The sequence below is a fragment of the Phycodurus eques genome, chromosome 7, assembly GCF_024500275.1.
Source record: "Phycodurus eques isolate BA_2022a chromosome 7, UOR_Pequ_1.1, whole genome shotgun sequence".
In the NCBI taxonomy this organism is placed as follows: domain Eukaryota; kingdom Metazoa; phylum Chordata; class Actinopteri; order Syngnathiformes; family Syngnathidae; genus Phycodurus; species Phycodurus eques.
Genome location: NC_084531.1, coordinates 22000331 through 22012829, shown reverse-complemented (window position 1 = coordinate 22012829; position 12499 = coordinate 22000331). Strand labels below are relative to the sequence as shown.

The 12499-nt window shown below is 39.7% G+C and overlaps 1 protein-coding gene across 1 annotated transcript in view; it reads right to left on the bottom strand.

Annotated features, from left to right (window-relative positions):
* elna (elastin a) overlaps window positions 1-6039 on the bottom strand; it is a 66346-nt gene extending 60307 nt beyond the window's left edge. Inside the window, 1 exon segment of the mRNA XM_061682182.1 lies at window positions 5748-6039. Within this exon segment, the coding sequence (XP_061538166.1) occupies window positions 5748-5823 (76 nt within the window). The 5' untranslated portion in view covers window positions 5824-6039.
* Between the last annotated feature and the right edge of the window lie 6460 nt (window positions 6040-12499).

Genomic DNA, 12499 nt, shown 5'->3' with positions numbered 1-12499 from the left:
CCCGGGTCCTCAGAACTGTGAGGCTGACGCTCTAACCAGTCGGCCACCGTGCCGCCAAAATTAGACCCATATATGTGAAATTACATGAAGCAAGTGGAACACAAATTATATTTGTTCCCGGAATTTAGATCACTTTTGGTTGATACATATTATAATGCTGCACAGAATATCAGGAAAATGTTAATGCAGTACGGTGAGCGTTCCAGTTATTTTTGCACCTGCTGATGCCCAATAAAAAGAATGCATGTTGGTGTTATTTCGGCATTGGCTTCATTTGTTGAGCGCAACTTTTCTTTGAGTACCCAAGATTGGGCTTTCAACAACAGCGAGAATAAGCGCTACATTAAATTCTTATTGCTGTCTGTCATTAGGGAATAGTGATGACTTGGTGCCATATAAAAATTCTCATAACACAATGTGCAAGGTTTTGTGACTAACATGAGGATTTGAGTACATGGGCGTATTGTGTTGGAATGCAAGAATGTGTATTTTCTGCAATACTGTAAATAAATTTAATTTTAAGAAACAGTTTATTTTCAAAGTTGATGTGTTTTATACCCGTGAGTGAAACCATAACGCTCCATGAAAACAGCTCACTCCAAACCACTGGTCTGAACCCTGCAACGCCTTCACAGTAGGGGTGGTAAGAAAATCTATTTGCCAAAATGTTAACAGCTTCTGGCTACTGCTGTAGAGACTTCAGCCAGAGGACATTAGCTTCAATGTAAAACTGAAAGCTGTGAATAAAATTGTCAAATCTACCAGGACTTACCCAGTACAGAGGCTACGGCCAGGCGAACATAAATGCTCATAACAGTTCTTTCACAATAGCCAAGCCAAGTCATTCAAGCCTTTTAAGTAGGCTCCTGGCCACACGAGTGAAGTCACCTAGCCGCTAAACATCATAATGCTTTTATAAATACAGCACTAGACAGCAGGAGAGAAACCTGTATGATGATCTCTGACGAGGGTTTCTCTGATTGCAGAGTGGAGCTGATGAGCACTGGGATCCCAGTGCGTCACTTGAATCCAATAAATTGTGGTTGCCTCTCACGCGAGTCAAAATTGGATTGAGACCTGGATTCACAAGTCTCTATCAATAAAGCCTGAAGCACTGCTGACCTTGGGAATCAGGATTTGGGAATCAACCAGAAGTCCTGAGCTCATGTTGGAATTCCTCACATTTTCAGACCGCAAGGATATGCCATGCGTTCTCCATTGATTGGTTTAAATGAGCCAAACTGACTTTCAGTAGCCCAAAAGCAATTTGGATAGTGAAGTCACCACACTCCCATTTTCCATTTTGACCACTGAATTGTAGCAAGCATGCTATGCGTCCATGATTAAACGGGCAAGGAACCATAGTTTACTCCTGCTCAGGTGGTGATTCTAGGATCAGAAGTTCAGGGGTGCTGAGCTGCCAGCCAGGCCAGATAATTTTCACAGTTATATACATTTAATGCAATTTGATTCCCACATTTATGAAAAAGAAACAAAACACATTTTGGAAAGGTCTGTGTGACTTGTAATTAATCAAGTCTGATAAAGGTTATTTAAGGGTATTTAAGGTAATTTATTTGTGTGAACCACAGCAAAAGAGGAACGGAACCATTTTCTGTCCCGCTTCTCATTCCCTGGGTCATGGGCGTGCTGGAGCCTATCCCAGCTATCTTCGGGCGAGAGGCGGGGTACACCCTGAACTGGTCGCCAGCCAATCGCAAGGCACATATAATCAAACAACCATCCGCACTCACATTCACACATATGGGCAATTTAGAGTCTTCAGTCAACCTACCATGCATGTTTTTGGGATGTGGGAGGAAACCGGAGTACCCGGAGAAAACCCACGCAGGCACGGACGGGGAGAACATGCAAACTCCATATAGGCGGGGCCGAGATTTGAACCCCGGTCCTCAGAAGTGAGAGGCAGATGTGGTAAGTTGTCCACCGCGCCGCCTTCTGTCAATAATTTGTGTGGGTTCACAGTCATAACGGCCCTCCGAGGGAAGCCATAACTACAATGTGGCCTGCGACAAAAATGAGTTTGATCATGATGTTTGCATATGTCCACCAGTTGGGTATTAGAATCGTGAGGTTAATGAAGGAATGATAACAATAACAGTATAATAATATATTACTGTAGACACATACTCTATCAAGAGAATCCATCCATCCATCCATTTTCTGAGCCGCTTATCCTCACTAGGGTCGCGGGCGTGCAAGAGCCTATCCCAGCTGTCATCGGGCAGGAGGCGGGGTACACCCTGAACTGGTTGCCAGCCAATCGCAGTCAAGAGAATCCCGCAATTGAAAAGTAAATATAATTATTGCTTGTACAGTTTAAAGTTATTCCGAGTGGCTTTTTCTTCACAAATGTATAACAAAGTGCAAGTTGCTCACTTCAATGCGCCTAAATCATGGAATCTGTTGAAATAGTTCAACTCTCTGCTGAAGACTGGATTGATACATGTTATTAAAAAAAAACTCTTGCCAGGTTTGTTTTTTAAATGTCTTGCCAAATCTACCTGATACTCCGTATTTGTGGTACAAACAAATACTGTATTCATCTCCACCATACGGTGTTCTAACAAGACAGTGGAGATATTTATTAACAAATTCTTTCCCAGTTGTTTCCCCGGGGACCATAAATCATTTACACTTCACAATGGAAAACATTCAGACGTGCCTTTCGCTCGATCATAATTTAAGCAAGTGCAAGCATGAAACGAGTCCAAAGGAGTGCTAATAGTGTTCATGTTATTCATAGAAACTTGACCCAAGGACTAGGCTCAGTGATTTTCTTTTCCCCCACTAGTATTAGTGCACTCACAGATGGAGCTGGTTTGAGGACCATATGATGTTATGGGTGGATTTTAATTTGAGGACTTTGACTAAGTTCAGCCAATACTGATTATTACAGCCCTCTGACCTGATATATAGTTTGATGAGAAACCTGTGCTGGAATCAAGGCAGTCAGCCCGGATGTAAAATGTACTTTATTTGGATGAATGACTTACTTTCAAACAATGTAATCTCTCTACATCTGAAATGCCACTTGAACCCGAAAAGGATGAGGACAAGCATTCAGAGAGTGCAAAACTCCTGTAAGGAAGCCATGTTTCCACATAATCCCTACAATCCTGTTGGGAAAGGGAGGGACCACTATAATTCTGTGTAAAAAATGCTTGATGATTGATGGGCTCTGAATTTAATGGTTCCTTTCTTGGCCCATGTTTCATACCTCCAGTGAGATGGGTGAAAAAGCATCCAGCCGAAAACAGCGGCTGAGATATAACAACATTTGTGTTCATACTAACAAAATAAATGCAGTACAATGTGATGTAGACTCTTGTACTGTATCCATAGTTTAGATGTGATGTGACTGTACTTTTCACTGGTGGGCTGACACAGACAGAAAGCCCGACCAAATCAAAGTAGCGTAGAAAGGGATAAAAAGTAAACTTACAGACTGAGTGAGAGTGGGAGGAAAGGCATGCACACAGAATGTCTCGCTCTCTCTCTGTTACAGATAAGCTGTAAAGTAAAATGGCTCTTGAAATGAACCCTTTAAAAGACATCTTTCTACTTTGTCGTGGTTTTACATTCAATTGATTCTTAGTAGACTGGGCAGATTCAAGATGTCATTGTGGGCACATATTCACCCTGTGTCCATCTGGCCGGGGGTCCACCAAGGACACATTGTCTCGCACACATGTTATAGTTACACACATGGTCTACATACACTGTCTCCGTATGTGTATGTCTGAGGTGAATAACTACAAAAATGTTTAGTTTATATATATAAAAAAAGTGGTTTTAAACAAGAAAATTGGCAACTCTTGAAAGATTTGTCATATATATGTCAGCATGTGGAACATCTGTTGCTTCTGTTTTACATCAAATTAGTGATGAAACAGTTTTTTGTCAATGTCTTTATGTCCCCAAAGTGTTCTGTAAATTGACTGTCTGTTGTACTAGAGCGGCTCCAACTACCGGAGACAAATTCCTTGTGTGTTTTGGACATACTTGGCAAATAAAGATGATTCTGATTCTGATTCTGATTCAGTGAGACAGCTGGTAGTTGTGATAGAGAGAGCACTAAGAGTAATAAGAGATTATAGCGAGAAAAAAGTCAGTCTTTCTATTTGTGACCATCTTGTGAAATTTTATTTGAGTTAAACAAAAGACCAAATGAGAAAAGATCAAATGATATCCAATACAAGATTAATTCTGCTTTAAATAAGATGATAATGGTCTTTTCTTTTTTTTTTTTTTTTTTTTAAATTCACTGATGATGTAGTGGTACATTCGCCTGACTTCCGTCCAGGCCGTGTGGGTTCAGTTCCCACTCAGTGACATTGTGAATGTGAGAGTGAATGGTTGTCTGTCTCTATGTGTGCCCCGAGATTGACTCGCGACCAAACCAGGGTGTAGTTTGCCTTTTGCCTGATGTCAGCTGGGTTAGGCTCCAACTTGTCCTGAACAAGATAAGCGGTACATAAAATGTACGGATGGATGAATGGGTGGTTGGTTTTGAGTGATACTGTCAGCGCTATTAAATATAAACAACATGTTTAATATTTATGTGAGACAGTACCCCGCGTCCGTTGGATACTGTGAAAGGAGAATAAAGATTCTAATTCTAAACTATTCTAAATTCTACTAGTGCAAATGTAGTTTGCAAGATTGTAGCACTTCACTGCATCATATTGAGAGGTTTCTAAGAGTTTACCGCTTCAAAAACACACCTCTCTGTATGATGCAGTGTCAATCAAAATAGCATTATTATCTTGGTCTAAGGCAGCATTTCTTGTACAACTCATTGAATTGTGGAGGTGTACCTAATATTGTTTTCAGTAACAGGTGCATATATAGAGTCAAAAGAGCATCAACTTGCAATTTCAAATGGGAAAGTGAGACATAAAATTCACTAGGGAGACACCTTACATTGAATGAGAAGGGTTTGAGTTTTGGCTTAAGTTGTGAATGGGACAAAAGGTGTTTCACACAAAACATAAGCGTTCTTCTTCTAACTCAGAAATACCCTGTTTTTGATGGATCCTGCAGTAATTCACCCAGCATGCTTGAAGTAAACAAGTGTGACACATTTTGCGAGCATGCAGAGATATTTATTTATTTTTATGAGAGTGTTGAGATATAGTTTTGGATTGTTGTCAAAGTTCTTTGCTTGGAAATAATTCAGCACACTCATTATCAGAGCATACTTTTAGATGAGCATAGTCTTTTATAGACACGCATTAACTCATTACGTCTTGCTCCAACCTGGAGAGAAGTGAATGAAATATCAACATTTAAAGTTGTGATGTTATAATGTGTTTAGCATACCCAGATTAAACTCTACCTCCAATTTGTTAGCAATGTGTATATGAATACAGTGCCAAGAATGAAAGTATTAACAAGAATGCGTTCCACAACAGAGGTTTGGTTTCACAACTATTCAGCAATTCATCAAGTATGCAGAACATAAGACAAATAATAATAATCATTAATGTTCATAAATGCTGAAATGAACATTTTTATATTATGTATTTAAATGAGAATTAAGAAACAAAAATATAAATAGGGAATGCCATTTTACAACTTATCCTGAAAGATTTTTTTCTCCTAAAAACAGAATTAAAACTTTCGTCTGAGATTTAAGAGAACCCACATATCACAAGCTTTGCACCTGCTCTTACTCAGGGGTGTGCAGCTAAGAGTTCAATAGACCTGTGACATATGCTTACCTCCTTGCAGAGAGGGCTGAATCACTGCTACGAGGAAGAGTCCATGGAGGAGCAGCCGAACCTTTCCGTTAGCCATCTCGCTCCCAAATGCACCACTCCTCTCCAGATGAGCTGGTTTTATTCTCTGCTACCTAATTAACACAAGTTGAGCAGTGGCGGTGTGGGGTGGGGGAGGGGGGGGGGGTTTGGGGGTAGGAGAACAATATTGGATTAAACGACGGCAACGCTTAGTTTCAATGGATCACTTTGCTTTTCTCCCCTCCTCCCTGTCTGTTGTTGCTGTTTTTATTCAGGTCACTCTTGCCAGCAGTACTAGTGCTGTAGCCAGCAAGGACAGGGGGGTGGAGGGTGGGAGAGGGAGAGAGACACATTTAGTGAGAGAGCGAGAGAGTCCCCCATCAAGAAGGAATTGAACTATTTGCCAAACACTATCATGGATACAAAGCATACTTATCTGAGAGCGTCAGCTACAAGACTGAGGAGCAGCGACCCACACAGCCTGACAATTACCTCTCGAAAATGGCTTTACATATTCAGCTGCTTGGATTTGTCATCTTAACTTTGGTTACTAGGAAAAATAAACTAAATATGAGACCTTATGAAGTCACTTTCGGCACAAGGAAGCTTCAATCACAGGGACACAGTGACTGGCAGTGCATATGTGAAAGGCCATCGTGGAGGTAGTGAGGACATTTGGCATCGAACACAGATAAGAAGGCCAACTGAATGAAACACCGAACTGCCTGTCTTATGCTGTAATCCTGAGTCTGTTCGCTAAAGTAATGGCAACTGTCAGTCTTGTAACAAAAATCATACATTGTAGCAGCAGAGCTTTGCTCCACTGTGATATTTAAATGACTCGAGAGATTGTCTGACAACAGAGCAGAGCATAAACACATTGTGCCTGTGAATCATTTCTAAAGCAGTGTGTGCAATGCTGTGCCAGAACATGATGACCGCGTGTGGATCAGAATCCACCAGTATCACTGAAAGCAACAAGCGAATGATTTGAGCAGTTAGATGGCTGAAAGAAGAAAACAGCTTACATTCATCATTACACTCTTGATTTCCTTACGTGAAAACGAGGTTGGTTGTCACAGGGGTTGACTGTCACACTCTTTGTATCACGACACCAGAGGAAGAATGTTGAACTTGAGGTAAAAGTACGTTTTGTGTTTTTCATGTCAAATTGGAAATATTCAGCTTGCTCATATTTTGATTCTTGGCTTTTACACATTGGGTTTATAACAAAACCATTATTACCCTTAAAAGGTCTGAAGGGAAAACTATAGCTTTTTATAGCTAGCTAACTAGTTGTCACACAGTTGTTTGCCTTGATGCTAGCAAGAAATTCCAGTTGGGGTTAGCCATCCAATGACAAAAAAAGCACAGAGTACCTGACTCCATCAGTGTCACGAAGAGGGCAATCGGGGAGGTGAAATTAAATAACAAGTCCATCCAGAACACTGCCAAGGACTTGGATAGCTAGAAATCACAGAACACTGGAAAGGTAGTGTTGAAAAAGAAACAAGCAAGAGTTTACTGGAGAAGTAGTCCACCCGTCCCTGTCAGTAGGCTATGTATGTAAAAAAATTTTTTTAAAAATAAATAAAAGAAAAGAAAAGAAAAAACAGCTAGTTTTCAGTGAGGAGCAAGCATGTCAGCTGGAGCAATATAGACCTTTGTTTTGATCTTTACATTGTCCCATACAGAAGACTGTCCTCGAGGTGTGTTTTTCCAGCAGTTCGGTTGGTCACAATCGGTATCTTTGATAGTTCATTTCCTCTTTGTTTCAATGAGTTGGAAAATGAGACGGATCCACATTTCAATATCACACCTTAAGATTCCTTGAAATGTAGGAATGACTTTTCACATTAAAGTAAACAGCGAGTCAATTCTCTCCTACTAATTGCATATACAGGTAAAGTACAGTATATTGAATGAAATTCACATGGATTCAGAACCTTACTCAAGAAATATTAGTGTTTGGAAAAATTATCCAGCATCTCTCTAGCAAATATTCCAACCTCTATATTGCCTAGTCTGCAAGAGTTCATTGTTTTTAGAGCCCTTCGCAAGTTTTTCTGTGTCCAATTTGGATCTCGAATCTCGGATGAACCGCATGCACATACCACATTTTGCAGTAGCATTATGAGTCAACATAGGCCAGAAATGTCTTCTTCTCAATTCACTTGACATTTGGCCAATAGTGAAGTGTACATTATACCCATCTACAAAACCTAGGTCGAACAGCACTAACCCATTCATTAGCTTTGAATTTCCGTAAAATTGTAGTACTGTAATGTACTGTGTACTAAGTACTGTAATGTAAGGTGAAATTTAAAACTAACACTTCTAAAATCATACAGATTTTTCCAAGATTAAGATGCCATTTGCACTTGCTACAGCTCCATTGGATCACAGCAGGGCATTGGCACCTCCATTCCAAACACAACTACAGACTTGCTTTGGCCCAAAATCCATTCATTAGTCAGGAAATATCTCAGTGCTGACAAGAATGTCATGGTCCATATTTTTGTTCCCGTTTTGGGACTTAAAATAGAAGAGACAGAGAAGAGGTACTTTTTACTGGCGAATGCTGCAGACAAAGTAATTACTCCAACTGACACAAATCTGACAGACCTGCATGTCGCATGAAAGCTAATGGGAGGTACAGTACTTTCCAAAACATACAGCATTCGTCATAGAAGTGGCATCCGCTGTTAGTGTTCATACTTCCTCATGCTGATTTATGAAAAGTTGGGCCAAGACCCAGCTGTTCAGACTAAATACAAGGCATATTTTATTTGATTATGAAGTGAGAACTCGTGGTGCCTCTCCAGAAGAAACCAAATCTATTTAAGTTCACTTTAATTACAGTCTCTGATGATTCTGTTTTGAATCACAATCTATAAATATTATCGATAAAGTGCATAAAGTGGATATGAAGATGCAACATTGTATAGTTTGTGTGACAATTTCCGCATTCCTTTTTGGTGAAAGTTTATTCACATTCACATTCACACTCGTGTTAGAAGTGTCTCTGGATTACACCATGTTAGGTCTATCTACATATTTATAGCACGAGCGACTGATATGAATAGTGGAAGAAAATAGTGATAGTGGAAGAAAATATGGCATTTTCAAGACATTATCGAGACGTTTACTGTTTATTCCTCCAAATGCATGAAAAGACAAAAAGAAAAGAAATCACAGAGGCTAGCTAAAGGTCTGTTAAGAGGAGAGGTCTTGAACCAGAAGTTTCTGTCAGAAGTTGATATGGACACATGCACAATGACACAACCATGTCGCACAGTTAAATATTTTAGCCATAATTCCAAAAATGATTTTGCAAGTGCAACATGTACCATACCAGCTATGAATATGGTGGTGTATGCACCAATCTTTGGCGCCATTTTTTTTCAGGTGGTATTGTATCCACCTTCACTTCCGTGAACCTGAACAGAGGTGTATACATTTACAGATGGATGGATTTTAGTCAAGATGGAGGCAGCCAAGTATCAGTCAACGAGAGCACAGATCCTTGAGATGGTAGCAAGAAAGCTAAAGATGAAGAGAAAATTTCCATTTCAGCATAACCCAAAGCATTTGGCGTTAAAAAAAAAATACATTTTTTGGAATAACACAGAAGAAATTTTCAATGGAAATGAGCGGGGTGACCCAAAAAGGGCTGCACAAGAGGCATATGACTCTTTGAACACTGCCCACATTTTGAATCCAAGCAATTCTGTTGTTACTTGTTGCTGTGCCAGCTAACTCCAGCTATAAGGTGTTATAAGTTTTTTTACTTTTATAATGAATCGAAAATTATTTGTGTCGTTTGTTCTATGCATAACATTGAAATATGTTGGTCGGAAAAGTGGTTGTCGCTCCACTGAGATTTTAAATAATAGCACCATTTCGTTCATTATTTTGAGGTGAAATAATCACATATTGTTACCTTTAAATTATCCGGTCACAGTATCTAGTATAAATAAATGCATCTGCATTAATTAAGTTTCTGTTTTCTTCAGGTTTTTTAAATGTGTTTCAGTTATACATTTTTTCTTTAAGTGAGACATTCGTAAATGACACCTTACTTAAACATACTGAACATGACATCATTGCGTGAAAAGCAAATACACTAATTTGGCAAAGTGAATACATAAAAAGTGTTCGCAGACTTGGTTGTTAACTTTGCAGAAGTGTTATAGACCTTCACAGAATTTATGACATTTAATCAAACAATTCAACTCATTTTACTCATAAAGTCCCACTGCAACAGGTTACCACATTCTCAGCCAATCACAACTTGTGCCGCACAATATTCCGAACACAAACATTGCATGAAATAACAAGCTCATATGATTGCAGTAAATCATGAATTAGAAACCACAACACAGAGAGGGCATTGACCAAATGTTGTAGTCTGCATGTGACCATTCTTTCCATGTTTGATTTGTGACAAATTCGACCAGCTGAGGCACAAGTGTATTCTGGACGAGAAAAGTGTTTGTCCTCTTTCATTCGCTCCCCATTTAAGCTCAGTCTGCTCCCTTTCCTTTGGACAATGTTGTTTTTGTCAAAAAGGCTCTGATTAACCAAAACACTGAAGGATAGGAGGGAGGTCAAACTGGACTTTATTGCACTGTAAATTGGAACTTCAATTCACTACACTCTCTCTTTCTGAAGCATAATGCATGAACATGAGGTCACATGGGATGAAGCCAACATCTGCTCCTTGAACAAACCCACATTAACTTTATTGGTAGCATCTACAGAAATCTAACTTCCATGCCTGTGTTGGTTCCATGTTCAAAGTACAAGTGCACTTGTACAGATGGTGTTGTTTTCATTTAGTTTTCTCTTTCTCTTGTGCTCTTCTTGTAGCATTAGTGAGAAATTGCTGTGTAACACTCCACATATGGGATGCTATTGATACAATGAGCCCTTGTTCACAGGTTGAGTGTTTGCCTCTTCTTTTGGGGAGCTGTACTGGGTAACTACTGAGACAGTTATCATACAGATGATCAAAGTGACGCCGTCTCTGCTAGACAGCTCTAGTTCAACAAAGGGCATTTTTCATTTGAATTTAGTTCCACGCGATACTGTTTGGAATGATAAACCCTGTTCTAGCTTGCATTTGTGCTTTAGGGTGTGTAGGCGGGATGGTGCTGCATGTGTCAGCGGCAGTATTAATATTAGCAACACAAGAACTGTATAGCAAGAAGTCACTAAGTTCAGATGTAATGTACCATTGTGATTGTGGGGTGTGGACAATAGACAGACAGTATTGAATCTGCTCTATGCTGGCTCCTCTCTAGGAAAATCTGTGTTTGTTTTATATTAATACCTCATCGGGTACAGGCACCATTATTAGTGTTTAACACTTCAACCAAAAATTCCATACTTAACTAGATCAAATTGTGCTGCTTTGTGAAATCAGGACATATAGTATGCATCCCCACATCGCCAAATAGTCTTTAGATCTACAAGCGAACATGATTACCATAAACTGATTGAATTATTCCAAAACTTAAAATGCAGTGGCGTGGTCGTTGGCAGGTGAACACTTTTGCAGGGAAAACCACATATTGACAGGTGAGGAGTGCTGTGCCGCAGTACAGGCTTTTTTTTTTTTTTTTTTGGACCGGGGAAGCCGCAGACAAGCAGACTGGCCCATTTTCAAAGTGTGATATACTCACCCAGACTAGGCTCCAGATGGGGTACTGAACATCAGGCACCAGGAGAAAACTGATGAGCTATTGTAAGTGCCAGACCAGGCCACAGAGTGACTCATTTTTGGCATCAACATTTTCAAGAACAACCTGCAGGAGGGCCATGCATGCAATTGAGCAGAACATCCAAGTTTCTATGGTTCCAACTTGTTTAATGAATGTGATTATATTTAATATCCATCCAAAGAAAAGAAAGAACTCACGGAATAAAGGAATGTATGCACGTCATAATGGTTATTATTAATTATTTCTTTGAGCCATAAAAGGGTTTCTAAAATGGGACCTCACATACAACCCCAATTTCAATGAAGTTGGGACGTTGTGTTAAACATAAATAAAACAGAATACAATTATTTGCAAATCATGTTTAACCTATATTTAATTGAATACACTAAATAGACAAGATATTTAATGTTCAAACTGATAAACTTTATTGTTTTTAGCAAATAATCATTAACGCAGAATTTTATGCCTCCAACACGTTCCAAAAAAGCTGGCACAGGTGGCAAAAAAGACTGAGAAAGTTGAGGAATGCTCATCAAACACCTGTTTAGAACATCCCACAGGTGAACAGACTCATTGGGAACAGGTGGTTGCCATGATTGGGTATGAAAGGAGCTTCCCTGAATTGCTCAGTCATTCACAAGCAAAGAGGGAGCGAGGTTCACCTCTTTGTGAACAAGTGCGTGAAACAGTTTAAGGACAATGTTCCTCAACGTACAATTGCAAGGAATTTAGGGATTTCATCATCTACGGTCCATAATATCATCAAAAGGTTCAGAGAATCTGGAGAAATCACTGCATGTAAGCGGCAATGACGAAAACCAACATTGAATTCCCGTGACCTTCAATCCCTCAAGTGGCACTGCATCAAAAACCGACATCAATGTGTAAATGATATCACCACATGGGCTCAGGAACACTTCAGAAAACCAATGTCAGTAAATAGAGTTCGGCGCTACAGCCGTACGTTCTCTGGGCCCGAGCTCATCGAAGATGGACTGATGCAAAGTG